Raw genomic sequence first — 16,305 nt, forward strand, 5'->3', positions numbered from 1 at the left:
TTAAACATAAATTAATTTTTTCATTCTTGTAATATTACAGTAGAAAACATTTGTAATTTAAGTGAGGAGGCTACTGAATTTTATAATTTCTCTCATAAATCTTAAATAATAATTTTATGCTCAAATATTTAGAGAGTAATAATTTATCATTTTAATTAATGATATTTATAATTGAAAAATCTTGTGTAGGGTAATTTGGAGTAAACGGGAAAGAAATACCCATTTTTCACCAATTTATGGAATAATGTAGACAATTTATGTGACTTTTGAATCACGAGAAACTGTTGTTCGCATATTGGGAAATTCCAAAACGTCATTCCTGTCAGATCAAAAAGAAACATTGACAAAAATAAAAAATTCAAGTCAATTTCTCTTATATGAGTAATAAGACAAAAATGTTTGTATGATTTTTAATTTTTATTATTATTGTATTATTTATTGTATGTATTAAGGGATACATTTAATTATCTTGCTGCCAATTGTTAAAATAGAAACTTGGCAATACTCAAAATCTCTTGTACGAGATATGTGATTAAAATATTAACGTAATTAATTTTATATCTGTAAATTAAGCTCCGCCAACACCTTGTCTCCATTTAGCCTTATTTATTTTTAAAAACTGAACATTATTAATTTGTTGGTGATTTTTTATACGCTTCTTTATGTTTCTGAATAATCAAACGTATGAATTTAAAGTTAATTTTAAGTTAATTTAAAGTAATTTCAGATCCTAAATAATGCTTAAAAAAATTGAAGCTTTTTAACAACGTAAATTTAAGTGTTGAAATTCAACTGAACCCTTCCCTTAAATTATTAACATATACATGATAAGGAAAAATATTGTATATTTATATTTACTTACTTATACATACGTATTTATATTTTTATATTAAAAATATATTATAAATTTAAAAAAAAGATTAATTTGCAAAACTTTAATTTACAATCCTTGGCGATTTTCATACAACGCATTAGCAATAATATTTCGTTTAATTTCTGCATTAAAACGTGGATTTTCCGGTAGCACTTCTTCCAGTCGAGCTCCATCGTCATTGTCAAATTCTTCATTGTCATCGTCGTTTTCAGCATTCACAATTCCATCCTCATCAATCATGTCGTCTAATTTTAAGCAAATATTATGAAGGCAGCAGCATGCTAAAATAATTAGCGATGCATTTTCCACATTCTGGAGAAAAAGATATTTTAGTCTACGAAAACGAGACAAAAGCAGGGCGAAGGTCCTTTCGACTATTTGTCGCGTTCTCGCGTGGACTGAATTATAGTGCCTTTGAACTCTAAGTAAATTACCGTATTCTTTATAGGCTGGTAACAAATTGAACTCAGTCGGATAAATTTTATCTCCTAAGATGTGCGTTTGTCTGGAAAAGTAATCATCATTATTACGTTCGCTTTCCTGTTTAATATCGCTCATCTGCCATACTCTTGCGTCATTTACGCTTCCAGGGCAACCAGCAAAGACATCTATAAAGCGCCTCCTTGCGTCACAAATGCCCTGCATATTGATAGAATAATAGCCCTTTCTATTTATATAACTTGCAGCGTTCTCGTGAGGCGCACTTATTTCGATGTGGCACCCATCCACGAGTCCAATAACTCCTGGAAATCCATCAATTTCTCGAAATTCTCGTTCATTTGTTTCGATTTCTTCGCCTCTGGGCCAGCGAATATGATGTTGTACATCTGCACAGAGAGCAGTTGCTACGTCCATCGTGCACTCCCATGCCGTGGATTTGCTGACATTAAATCTATCAGCAACAGATCTAAAAAGAAACCTTATTTTTAGTAATAGATTATTACCATAATTTAAACGTACTAAAAAACGGAAAAAACAATAAATATACAGAAATTAAGAATAAATAATTATGAATAATAATAAATTATTATTGCAGACAAATTGTATTTTGCAGAATTTATACTTCAGCAAATGTAAAGTAAATTATAATAATTGAAAGGGTATGTCTCATACAAATGACGTTTTTTTGAACATTTTTTTCTAATAAGTATTATTTTTAAGTTTTCGTACACATTTTTCAATTTAAGTGTACACCTTAAACTATAGTCAAAAATTTTTTATTGATATTTTAAGTATTTTTCCTAAAAATCGACGATTGAAGAGGGTCACTTAATTTTTTTTTTGGTTGACACGATATTATTATCTCCAATCTCCTTCGTTTTAAAGCAAAAAATAAAAGATTCTTAAAATACAAACTACTAGCTATCATCTTAAATAGAATTTTTCTTATTAATATTCACCCATTTTTTTAAACAATTTAAGTTCCAAAAATCAAGTTACACATTCAAATGTCTGCCTTTTTTATATCTGAACCTGCTTTTTTTTGCTGAAAATCTTAGTTCAGACGATAACAATATATATTTTAAAAGACCATTTCATTTTTTGCTTTTAAAAGATGTAATTTGGAGATACATACGTCAAACAGAAAAATAGTGTTCCATTTGGACCGACGATTCCTTAAAAAAGAAACTTAAAAGATTAATGAAAGATTTTTTAATATAATTTAAGATGCACACTTATTTGATGTATAAAAACATACGAAAGTTTAAAATGAAACTTAACTGTAGAAAAAAATAATTAACTATATAAAAAAAAAACTATATAAAAACTATATAAAAATATAGTTATATATAGTATATAACTATAACTATATAACTATATTATATATATAATATAGTTATACTATATAACTATATAAAAACTATATAAAAAACTATATAAAAATGGGTGAATACCCGCGTGAAAATGAAAGTATGGCTAAAAGATATTAAAGTCTAGAGAAGTATGTTTTCAGACTGACCAAGTATGGTTGAAAGATAATACAAGTTGACTGCAATTCTACATCAGCCAACTGCCAAACTTCTTAAAGCTGACAAACAATGGCTAATGAGCAAATCCCATTGTTCGAGTACAGCAAAGAATAATGTCAAAAGCTTAGAAAGTATGGGCTCAGGCAAATCGGTTTTATTTTCAAATTTTTCCTTTTTTCCAAAGTCTTAGAAAGTATGGGGAGAAGTTAGAATCAGCTTTTTGGAAATTTTTCGTTTTACTTTCAACATTTTCGTATTTTTCAGAGTAAGAAAAGGATAGACCGGTCTCAACTAATTTTTGTAGTTTTAATTGTAAATCTAGCAAATCTTTAATTTTTCGTGAAGGCTGCCAAATTATGGCGAAAGGCAAAATTAGGTTGTTCACTAAAATTGGAGTATTTTGCAAAATATCTCGATTTTTAATGTGACTGGGAAAGTTAATAAAGAATTGACAAAGAATAAACCGGTCTCAATTAATTTTTACGGTTTTAAATGTAAGTCTAACGAATCTTTAATTTTTCGTGAAGGCTGCCAAGGTATGGCGAAAGGCAAAATTATGTTTTTCACTAAAATTCGAGTATTTTGAAAAACTTTATCGATTTTTTATGTGCCTGGGAAGGTTAATAAAGAATAGGCAAAGAATAGAACGGTCTCAATTAATTTTTGTAGTTTTAATTGTAAATCTAGCAAATCTTCAATTTTTCGTGAAGGCTGCCAAAGTATGGCGAAAGGCAAAATTAGGTTGTTCACTAAAATTGGAGTATTTTGCAAAATATCTCGATTTTTAATGTGACTGGGAAAGTTAATAAAGAATTGGCAAAGAATAAACCGGTCTCAATTAATTTTTACGGTTTTAAATGTAAGTCTAACGAATCTTTAATTTTTCGTGAAGGCTGCCAAGGTATGGCGAAAGGCAAAATTATGTTTTTCACTAAAATTCGAGTATTTTGAAAAACTTTATCGATTTTTTATGTGCCTGGAAAGGTTAATAAAGAATAGGCAAAGAATAGAACGGTCTCAATTAATTTTTGTAGTTTTAATTGTAAATCTAGCAAATCTTTAATTTTTAGTGAAGGCTGCCAAAGTATGGCGAAAGGCAAAATTAGGTTGTTCACTAAAATTTGAGCATTTTGCAAAATTATATCGATTTTTAATGTTCCTGGGAAAGTTAATAAAGAATAGGCAAAGAATAGACCGGTCTCAACTAATTTTTACGGTTTTAAACGTAAGTCTAACGAATCATTAATTTTTCTTGAAAGCTGCTAAAGTGTGGCGAAAGGCAAAATTATGTTTTTCACTAAAATTCGAGTATTTTGAAAAACTTTATCGATTTTTTATGTGCCTGGGAAAGTTAATAAAGAATAGGCAAAGAATAGACCGGTCTGAATTAATTTTTGTAGTTTTAATTGTAAATCTAGCAAATCTTCAATTTTTCGTGAAGGCTGCCAAAGTATGGCGAAAGGCAAAATTAGGTTGTTCACTAAAATTCATGTATTTTGCAAAATTTTATCGATTTTTAATGTGCCTGGGAAAGTTAATAAAGAATAGGCAAAGAATTAAACGGTCTCAATTAATTTTTGTAGTTTTAATTGTAAATCTAGCAAATCTTCAATTTTTCGTGAAGGCTTCCAAAGTATGGCGAAAGGCAAAATTAGGTTGTTCACTAAAATTTGAGCATTTTGCAAAATTATATCGATTTTTAATGTTCCTGGGAAAGTTAATAAAGAATAGGCAAAGAATAGACCGGTCTCAACTAATTTTTACGGTTTTAAACGTAAGTCTAACGAATCATTAATTTTTCTTGAAAGCTGCTAAAGTGTGGCGAAAGGCAAAATTATGTTTTTCACTAAAATTCGAGTATTTTGAAAAACTTTATCGATTTTTTATGTGCCTGGGAAAGTTAATAAAGAATAGGCAAAGAATAGAACGGTCTCAATTAATTTTTGTAGTTTCAATTGTAAATCTAGCAAATCTTTAATTTTTCGTGAATGCTGACAAAATATGGCGAAAGGCAAAATTATGTTTTTCACTAAAATTCCAGTATTTTGAAAAACTTTATCGATTTTTAATGTGCCTGGGAAAGTTAATAAAGAATAGGCAAAGAATAGAACGGTCTCAATTAATTTTTGTAGTTTTAATTGTGAATCTAGCAAATCTTCAATTTTTCGTGAAGGCTTCCAAAGTATGGCGAAAGGCAAAATTAGGTTGTTCACTAAAATTTAAGCATTTTGCAAAATTATATCGATTTTTAATGTGCCTGGGAAAGTTAATAAAGAATAGGCAAAGAATAGAACGGTCTCAATTAATTTTTGTAGTTTTAATTGTAAATCTAGCAAATCTTTAATTTTTCGTGAAGGCTGCCAAAATATGGCGAAAGGCAAAATTAGGTTGTTCACTAAAATTCCAGTATTTTGAAAAACTTTATCGATTTTTTATGTGCCTGGGAAGGTTAATAAAGAATAGGCAAAGAATAGACCGGTCTCAACTAATTTTTGTAGTTTTAATTGTAAATCTAGCAAATCTTAAATTTTTCGTGAATGCTGCCAAAGTATGGCGAAAGGCAAAATTAGTTTGTTCACTAAAATTCGAGTATTTTGCAAAACTTTATCGATTTTTAATGTGCCTGGGAAAGTTAATAAAGAATAGGCAAAGAATAAAACGGTCTCAATTAATTTTTGTAGTTTTAATTGTAAATCTAGCAAATCTTTAATTTTTCGTGAAGGCTGCCAAAGTATGGCGAAAGGCAAAATTAGGTTGTTCACTAAAATTCCAGTATTTTGAAAAACTTTATCGATTTTTTATGTGCCTTTGAAGGTTAATAAAGAATAGGCAAAGAATAGAACGGTCTCAATTAATTTTTGTAGTTTTAATTGTAAATCTAGCAAATCTTCAATTTTTCGTTAAGGCTGCCAAAGTATGGCGAAAGGCAAAATTAGGTTGTTCACTAAAATTCGAGTATTTTGCAAAACTTTATCGATTTTTAATGTGCCTGGGAAAGTTAATAAAGAATAGGCAAAGAATTAAACGGTCTCAATTAATTTTTGTAGTTTTAATTGTAAATCTAGCAAATCTTCAATTTTTCGTGAAGGCTGCCAAAGTATGGCGAAAGGCAAAATTAGGTTGTTCACTAAAATTCCAGTATTTTGAAAAACTTTATCGATTTTTTATGTGCCTTTGAAGGTTAATAAAGAATAGGCAAAGAATAGAACGGTCTCAATTAATTTTTGTAGTTTTAATTGTAAATCTAGCAAATCTTCAATTTTTCGTTAAGGCTGCCAAAGTATGGCGAAAGGCAAAATTAGGTTGTTCACTAAAATTCGAGTATTTTGCAAAACTTTATCGATTTTTAATGTGCCTGGGAAAGTTAATAAAGAATAGGCAAAGAATTAAACGGTCTCAATTAATTTTTGTAGTTTTAATTGTAAATCTAGCAAATCTTCAATTTTTCGTGAAGGCTGCCAAAGTATGGCGAAAGGCAAAATTAGGTTGTTCACTAAAATTCCAGTATTGTGAAAAACTTTATCGATTTTTTATGTGCCTTTGAAGGTTAATAAAGAATAGGCAAAGAATAGAACGGTCTCAATTAATTTTTGTAGTTTTAATTGTGAATCTAGCAAATCTTCAATTTTTCGTGAAGGCTTCCAAAGTATGGCGAAAGGCAAAATTAGGTTGTTCACTAAAATTTGAGCATTTTGCAAAATTATATCGATTTTTAATGTGCCTGGGAAAGTTAATAAAGAATAGGCAAAGAATAGACCGGTCTCAACTAATTTTTACGGTTTTAAACGTAAGTCTAACGAATCTTTAATTTTTCTTGAAAGCTGCCAAAGTGTGGCGAAAGGCAAAATTATGTTTTTCACTAAAATTCGAGTATTTTGAAAAACTTTATCGATTTTTAATGTGCCTGGGAAAGTTAATAAAGAATAGGCAAAGAATAGACCGGTCTCAATTAATTTTTACGGTTTTAAACGTAAGTCTAACGAATCTTTAATTTTTCTTGAAGGCTGCCAAAGTGTGGCGAAAGGCAAAATTATGTTTTTCACTAAAATTCGAGTATTTTGAAAAACTTTATCGATTTTTTATGTGCCTGGGAAGGTTAATAAAGAATAGGCAAAGAATAGAACGGTATCAATTAATTTTTGTAGTTTTAATTGTAAATCTAGCAAATCTTCAATTTTTCGTGAAGGCTGCCAAAGTATGGCGAAAGGCAAAATTAGGTTGTTCACTAAAATTCCAGTATTTTGAAAAACTTTATCGATTTTTTATGTGCCTTTGAAGGTTAATAAAGAATAGGCAAAGAATAGAACGGTATCAATTAATTTTTGTAGTTTTAATTGTAAATCTAGCAAATCTTCAATTTTTCGTGAAGGCTTCCAAAGTATGGCGAAAGGCAAAATTAGGTTGTTCACTAAAATTTGAGCATTTTGCAAAATTATATCGATTTTTAATGTTCCTGGGAAAGTTAATAAAGAATAGGCAAAGAATAGACCGGTCTCAACTAATTTTTACGGTTTTAAACGTAAGTCTAACGAATCATTAATTTTTCTTGAAAGCTGCTAAAGTGTGGCGAAAGGCAAAATTAGGTTGTTCACTAAAATTCGAGTATTTTGCAAAACTTTATCGATTTTTAATGTGCCTGGGAAAGTTAATAAAGAATAGGCAAAGAATAGAACGGTCTCAATTAATTTTTGTAGTTTCAATTGTAAATCTAGCAAATCTTTAATTTTTCGTGAATGCTGACAAAATATGGCGAAAGGCAAAATTATGTTTTTCACTAAAATTCCAGTATTTTGAAAAACTTTATCGATTTTTTATGTGCCTGGGAAGGTTAATAAAGAATAGGCAAAGAATAGAACGGTCTCAACTAATTTTTGTAGTTTTAATTGTGAATCTAGCAAATCTTCAATTTTTCGTGAAGGCTTCCAAAGTATGGCGAAAGGCAAAATTAGGTTGTTCACTAAAATTTAAGCATTTTGCAAAATTATATCGATTTTTAATGTGCCTGGGAAAGTTAATAAAGAATAGGCAAAGAATAGAACGGTCTCAATTAATTTTTGTAGTTTTAATTGTAAATCTAGCAAATCTTTAATTTTTCGTGAAGGCTGCCAAAATATGGCGAAAGGCAAAATTAGGTTGTTCACTAAAATTTGAGCATTTTGCAAAATTATATCGATTTTTAATGTGCCTGGGAAAGTTAATAAAGAATAGGCAAAGAATAGACCGGTCTCAATTAATTTTTGTAGTTTTAATTGTAAATCTAGCAAATCTTCAATTTTTCGTGAAGGCTGCCAAAGTATGGCGAAAGGCAAAATTAGGTTGTTCACTAAAATTCCAGTATTTTGAAAAACTTTATCGATTTTTTATGTGCCTGGGAAGGTTAATAAAGAATAGGCAAAGAATAGACCGGTCTCAACTAATTTTTGTAGTTTTAATTGTAAATCTAGCAAATCTTAAATTTTTCGTGAATGCTGCCAAAGTTTGGCGAAAGGCAAAAATAGGTTGTTCACTAAAATTCGAGTATTTTGCAAAACTTTATCGATTTTTAAAGTGCCTGGGAAAGTTAATGAAGAATGGGCAAAGGATAGACCGGTCTCAACTATTTTTATGGTTTTAAATGTAATTAACTCTCTTTTGGAGTTGATTTTTAACTCGAAAAATTTTACTCTTAACTCCCGAGTCCGTTATCTTCCTAAATTTTTTACAGTGCATCTATATATGATTAACGTCCGTGTAGAAATTGAAAATAGGCTTTAATAAATCCCTGAATAGATGCCCCTTCGCAAGTGTGGCGGAAACTATGAAAATTCGTTAGGACCCGTCTAATTGCGTCACGCTTCGAATATCAGGTGATGATGTGGAAAAATAGAGAGGTTCTAACTAGATAGCCTTGTCGATGCCCGAGTAGAATATAAGAATGTGTAAATTTAACTAGAGGCATTCTAGTCAGGGCCTGATTGTAATATTTAATAGGGACATAAATAGATCCTCATCAGCGCCTCTTTTCTAATAAGGCGAATTAGGGAAATATATACACGGGCGTTAATAATGTAGTTGAATCATAAAAAAATTAACTAAATTTTTTGTAGAAGCATGTTTATAAGTAACTTTGAAGAATATGTTTTGATTATTGGAAATAATTTACATTCTTAGCTGTTAATAAAAGAAATAAATTTTTATCTTATTTAAATAATCACTAACGGTAAAAATTTGTAATGATTAAGGGGAAAAATCAAAGTATGGTCAGACAAGTAGTGAATTCAAAGTAAATACTATTATTGAAATTTTTTTATTTAATATGAATTAGTCGCATTTAGTCAGACAATTAGTTAATTAAACATTTATAACAGAAACATTTTTTTAGTTTTTAATAGAAAAATCAATGTATAGTCGGACATACACTGAAAGCAAAATAAAGAGTCAATATCAAGTAATGAAGTATTAATAAATCAAAGTATGGCTAAAAGATATTAAAGTCTACAGAAGTATGTTTTCAGTCTGACCAAGTATGGCTGAAAGATAATACTAGTTGACTGCAATTCTACATCAGCTAACTGCCATACTTTAATTTTTCGTGAAGGCTGCCAAAGTATAGGGAAAGACAAAATTGGGTTTTGCACTAAAATATAAGCATTTTGCAAAATTTTATAGGTTTTTAATATGCCACGTAAGTTTACACAGAATAGGCAAATGATACACCGGTCTCAACAAATTTTTGTGGTTTTTTAATGTAAGTCTCACGAATCTTTAATTTTTCGTGAAGGCTGCCAAGGTATGGCGAAAGGCAAAATTAGGTTTTGCACTAAAATTCGAGCATTTTGCAAAATTATATCGATTTTTATAGTGCCTGGGTAAGTTTACAAAGAATAGGTAAAGGGTAGACCGGTGTCAACTAATTTTTGTGGTTTAAATTGTAAGTCTAGCAAATCTTTCATTTTTCGTGAAGGCTGCTAAGGTATGCCGAAAGGCAAAATTAAGATTTAAAAAAAATGTTGAGCTTTTTTCTTGAAATCTTAAAATTCTAATATTTGAGAGAAGTTACAAACAGAGATATTCTAGCAAGTAATCTAGAAGTGCAACATTATTTTCACTGAGCTTATTATATTTAGACTATGCTCTTTCGACTAGCAAGCATTTTCTTATTTTATTCTTCCTCAACTGTATTTACTGGCTCTGCGGCATATTTTAAATTTGTATCTTTCACTTCTACGAAGAAACAGAGGGATTTCAATGATGTGATATGTATATTTTGGAATTCGTTCAGTATTTGTAAACTGTGAATAAAATTCAATCTTTGTCTAGGTATGCTTAAGTTGGGAAACGTTACTTTGTGAATACATTTTCTTACTACGGCGTAGTGTTCTGCTCGACATCGACACAGTTTTCTGCAATTACAATTCGTGACTCTCACAAACATATTAATTATACCAAATGATATTTCATTATCAATTATAAACTTTACGCATGTTGAGTTAGTAACTTTTGCTCGACGATATATTTCGGACCTATAAACAAAGTTGTTGTGCAGCAATTTTTGAAATACAAAGAATCTTCTGCCAACGATTCTATCATTTTCAAATCCATGCATTATATTATTCGGCACTTGTAATTTTGATAACCCCCCAACAATGAAATATCCATTTCCAATATCACACAATTTCATTTGTTTAGTTGGACTAAGTTGTTTTTTGCAAAACTCGTAGACTTTTGTGCCTTCATTGAGAAAATCTTTGTTTAATGTAAACGTATTTAAGTATAAAGAAAACCCATTATAAATTTGTAGTTCTGCATTCTTGCTGCTATGAACTAATTTTTTCAGTTTCCCATTTATATCTTCAAATGTGAAGCAGGAATATTGCCAAAGTGGACCCAATTTCTCAACCACTTCTGGTAGATGGAGAAGTAAATGCACGTTACACGACATATTTCGAAGACCATAAAGCGTCTGAAACGTTGACACAAATTCTTGAATTAATCTTTTTGCTTCGCCTATCATCTGTATTGATACGCTTTGTTGGCAAAGAATATGTATAGCTCCAACTAATAATTGAAAGTTTTGAAAGTATTCTTCTTTCATTACATCTTTCAAAATAATAAGAGAGAAGTAAAAAAAGAAATTTTTCAATTCCGACGCTTTCCAATATTTGACGTGCTTCTTAATTGAACGTGGTCTTCTTTGGACAAATCCTGGTGGATGAATATTTTTTAAGCGTTCATCAATGACATCAACTAAATGATAAAGTGAAAAAGGCATGTTGGCAAATTCTGGAAAAAAACCATAACTTCAGAAGAGCCTTCATTATTCCTTCAAAAACGCAGTGCATAGCATCGATCGCAGTTGTTTGAATCCATTTGTATACCAGCAATGATAAAATTGTTGGTCCTTTAACACCACAAATAGGTTTATTTGTAACTGTTTCTGCTTGTTCCAAAGTTTCTTCTTCTGTACGCATAGCCATATTTCTTTTGTAAGGGTAAACTTGTGTATTATTAACTCTCTTTCCTTCCTGCTTGCATTTGGGACATCCACATTTGCCATTATACTGCATCATATTTAGAAATTTTGCTTTCGCTGGTAGATCACAAGTACCGCAGATGATTATTCCTTTAACATTAACAAGTTCTTCCTGACCAAATAATTTAAAATCTACTCCGGTTTTGATTTCCATTAACTCATCATAGAGTGGCAGCAGAAACATATTAGCTGAGGGCTTTTCTTCTCCAAACCACATTGCAGCTAATATTAGGTTTTCCTTTTTGAATCGTTCGGAATATGGAAGTTCATTGATGACCAAATAAAACGGCCAGAAAGAAAATTTCGATTTGTTGAAAACTTGTACTCCATCAGTATACCAGGTAAATGATATATTGTTTGCGTCAGATAATAATTCCCCTGGTTCATTTAATTCATGATAAATAGATCCGTCGTATATGTCTTCAATGTTGTCTGGGAATAATTTTACTCTATTATGCCGATAATTTAATTTTTCTTTGAAACCATTTCTTGCATACATGGCGCGTAGTTGAGATATCACAGATATAGTCATAAAATAATTAGATTTCCCAACTGACCCACATATGGCACACTGTGAATTTTTATCATCTAAATTATTAAGACAGTCAGTGCAATAAAAATGCCTGTTGATTGGACTTTTTAATTCCTCGAAATAATTTTTGAATGTGTATAAAGATTGAACGCAGTGATTTGGCTCTGGACAGTGTAAATGAATCAATTGTAAAATGGATGCTAAAAGTACACCAGTAATTGTATGTCGAAGCGTCAGAGAAAGAATACTTAAAAGGCTCTCTGACAAAGTAAGTGGACATCCTTGAAAAAGTGGTGGATCTTCATTTATAGGTTCATTTTGCTCGTCTCCGGAGTCATCGGTATTAGTTCCACTTGAAAATTCGTCGGATAAAGCATCGGAAAAATCTAAAATTTAAAAATATATATTATACTATTTAATTAAAATCACAATATTATAAACGCCTTTAATAAGAATAATTACAAATAAGTAAACTTTGTATTCAGAATTTTTATCGATTTTTTACGAAATTTTAGTTGGTAATAATAGATTTTAGTACAAAATTCGTTCGGAAAAATTGTCGAAAATTTTCTGAAAAAATGATACATCAAACATTAGGTGTAAAATTTTTATCAAATTTCCAGTGGAATTTCTAAAAAATTTATTTTATCTTTCAAAAAACGTGCGGAATTAGTACAGATATTTGAACCTGAATTTAACAAAATTTAACTGAATTCTAAAGAATTTTGTCCGAATCATTTTTACCTAGGATTAATATTAACAGGGTTGCCACACTTTCCTCATTTCAAATTCCCTGACTTTTGCAAGTTTTTCAGATTAAAAAACGAAATTTTTCCAGGTTTTTAAAACTAAATTTATATTTTATCAAATTGAATAAGTCCCTGATTTCCAGACATTTCGTTTTTAAATGAATATTCAATAATTATTATTTTTCTATAGAAATTAAAATTTTCAAAAATTTTTAATTCAATAACATAAAAGAATATTTATTATAAAACATGAAGATATCATTCTTCATGTTCTATAATAATTAAAACTTGATACTATCATTATTTTATATTATAGAAAATATTGTTAAACTGTAATTTCTTTAAAATTATTTTCATTTCAATTCAATTATTCATTTTTAGAATTTTTAACTAAAATTCTTCTTTAAATCAATTTTCTTAAATTAACTTTTGAGAAAGTTCTTTGCGAATTTTCAAATCCTTTTGTTTACAATTTAATTTTACCTAATTTCGATTATTCTGGCATTCTTCAGAATAATCTTCAGAATAATCTTCAGAATAATTTCAATTAAATAAAATAGAAATTAAAAACTTCCAATAATTAAAAAAATATTCTAATATAAACTGTTTGAGAAAAATTAATTCTAAATTTCCTTAAAAATCTTGTCAAGAATTTAATTATTTTTATAGATAATAAAATTATTCGTAGGAATTCAATTATTCTCCAAAATTTTGATTAAACTTCTTCAAAATAATTCAATTATTTTTTAAAATTGACAAAATTCTTCGCCAGAATTCCATTATTTTCAAAATTGATAAAATTCTCCGCAAGAATTCAATTATTTTCAAAATTGATAAAATTCTCCACAAGAATTCAATTATTTTCAAAATTGATAAAATTCTCCACAAGAATTCAATTACTTTCAATATTAATTTTTACGTAATTTTGAAAATTCTGAAATTTTTCAATTATATATATATATATATATATATATATATATATTATAAAATAAAAACTCGAAAAATTAAAGAAAAATTCAATTAAACTTTTTAAAAAAAAAGAATTCTACAGATTTGATAATTAAAAGTTTGAAAAGTTCAATTTTTCGAAGATTTTCATTTGAAACCTTTTCAAAATCCAATTATTTTTATAAATTTACTCTATATTGCTTTCAATATATTCAATAATAATCTAAAATTTTAACTGAAATTCTTTTTTAAATCAATATTTACTAGAAAAATCCACGAGAATTCAATTATTTAAATACAAAAATAAATATTTTATTAAATAATTGAATGTTTTTTGAAATTGAATTTTCATAAAGTATTTTAACAACAAATTTTTAAATAATTGAATTCTTTTGACAAATTTTAATAAAATTTGTGTCCATTTTTCGAGAAATTTGATAAAAATATTTAAAATAATTGAAATTCTGCCAAGAATTTTATTAAAATTTTTGAAAATAATTGAATTTCGGAAAAAAATTTGTAAAGATTATTGAAATTTTGACGAGAATTTTTGTAAATTGTTAAACACAATTAAATTTTTGCGAAGAATTATATTACTTTTGAAAATAATTGAATTCTTGAGACGAATTTATTAAAATATTCTTCTTAAATAATTGAATTCTTTTATGAAATTTTATTGAAATGGTAGACATTGGAAATAACTTAATTTTGACAAATATTTGAAATTATTAAAATTTCTACGAAGAATTTTATTTAAATTATTTTTTTTTTAAATTGTGTTGTTTCGAAGAATTTCATTAAAATTGTTTTAAATAATTAAATTTTTTGAAGAAATTTAATTAAAACTGTATAGAAAATAATTTCGAGGAATTCTATTAAAATTGTATTAAAAATAATTTAAATTCAACATTGAGTTTTATTATTTATAAAAATAATTGAATCCCTGTAAAAAATTGTATTATCTATAAAAATAATTAAATGTTTGCGTGGAATTTCATTAAGATTTTTTAAATGATTGAATTCATTTAGAAAATTTTATTAAATTAGTAAATTTATTAAAAATAATTGAATTGAGGGGAAATTTTTGAAAATAATCGACATTTTATCACGAATTTTATTAAAATTGTTGAAAATAATTGAATTTCTAAGAAGAATTTTACTACTTTTGAAAATAATTGAATTTCTGCAATTATTTATAATTGCTTCAAAATCCAATTTGTTTTAGTGTTTTTAATTAAAAATTTTCTATAAATCCATTATTTTTAATAATCAATTGAAAATATATATTAAAAAATTTAAATAAATTTCAGAAGAATTGTAATAATTGAAATTTTTTCAAAAACCGACGTTCAATTAAGACGATTTCTAATTAAATTCATTCACAATTGAAATTTTACAAAATTTAAAATTCAAACCTTTGAAATTCATTTATACTTACGAAAATTGTAAACGCAACTCTTTTTAAATTTAATTAATTTTGAAATATTTATGTAAAATTAGATTTCAAGAATAAACTTTAGAAAATAACAATTTTCCAGGAATTCGATAAAGATTCCCTGACTTTTCCAAGTTTTTTCAAGGTTTATAAAATTCCCTGATATTTCCAGGTTTCCAGGTTGCGTGGCAACCCTGATTAACTATTAAGCAATTAACTAATAGTTTGTTAAATGTTCATTAAAATGCGTTATCATTACCTTCATCAATTGACACGTTGGAAATGTCAGATTCTGATCCAGATGAATCAGAAGAAGTTTCATTAAGTGAAGAAACAAATGAACTGTCAGAAGAATCACCATTATTAAAGTTTATCAATGAACCATTGGAAACACCACTACTGCTGTCATCATCATTATTGATGTCAACATCACCATTAACCTCGCCATGATCAATCATCATCATCGTCATCATTTATCCGATTTTCGTCGTCATCGTCATCATCATCGATTTCGTCATCATCATCATCATCGATTTCGTCATCATCGATTTCATCGTCATCTTCATTATCGTTATCATATTATTGTTTGTTGCCATCACCATTGTCGCCACCATTAACTGCCATCATCGTGATTATTATCATCTTCATCATCACCATTATCAATCATAGAATTACTACTTGCTGCAGCATTCCAGGGCCAATCTCATTATCATCTTCACTTGTATCCACGTTTACATTTTCCAACTAATAATACATTTAAACTATTTAATTATTTTACTTTTTCAATTTTTATTTGCTTATTCATTACTTTTCTTAATTATTTATTCATAATAAAATTTTTAAAAAATATATATTTATATCTATATAACTTTTTGTAATTTTGACAGTAGTAATTTGACCGACCAACTTCAAAAACTTATTTAATTATATTTTGATTTTCTACAATGTAATTTAAAAAACAATAATTCAACTACTTTAATTAAGAATAAATTATATTTTATACACTAAAAAAAATGTTTTGATTCAATTAAATGGTTTAATTTTCTATTATCCATTAAATATTTATTTAAACTAAGAAAATATTTAATACACATAATTATTTTAATTTATAGTATCAAATAAATAGTATTTGTATAAAATGCGAATTACTTAAATTAATAAATAAAATAATTGGATCTAATAAATATTGCTATGAATCAATTAAAAAAATAAAAATTATTTCAATCACACTTTTTCAATATATATTTTTTCTATTAATGTATTATTATTTTTTTTAATTATTATT

General features: G+C 27.8%; 1 protein-coding gene across 1 annotated transcript; it reads right to left on the bottom strand.

The window, feature by feature from the left end:
• Positions 1-940: 940 nt before the first annotated feature.
• Positions 941-15,490, bottom strand: LOC122506114. Its single transcript, XM_043618110.1, has 3 exons — positions 15,280-15,490; positions 11,125-12,274; positions 941-1,781 (listed from the first exon to the last, which is right to left on the bottom strand). The coding sequence occupies exons 1-3, from the start codon at positions 15,488-15,490 to the stop codon at positions 941-943; spliced, it is 2,202 nt and encodes a 733-aa protein (XP_043474045.1).
• Positions 15,491-16,305: the final 815 nt, after the last annotated feature.

The sequence above is a fragment of the Leptopilina heterotoma genome, unplaced genomic scaffold (genome assembly GCF_015476425.1).
Source record: "Leptopilina heterotoma isolate Lh14 unplaced genomic scaffold, ASM1547642v1 Lhet_396, whole genome shotgun sequence".
NCBI classification, from domain to species: Eukaryota; Metazoa; Arthropoda; class Insecta; order Hymenoptera; family Figitidae; genus Leptopilina; species Leptopilina heterotoma.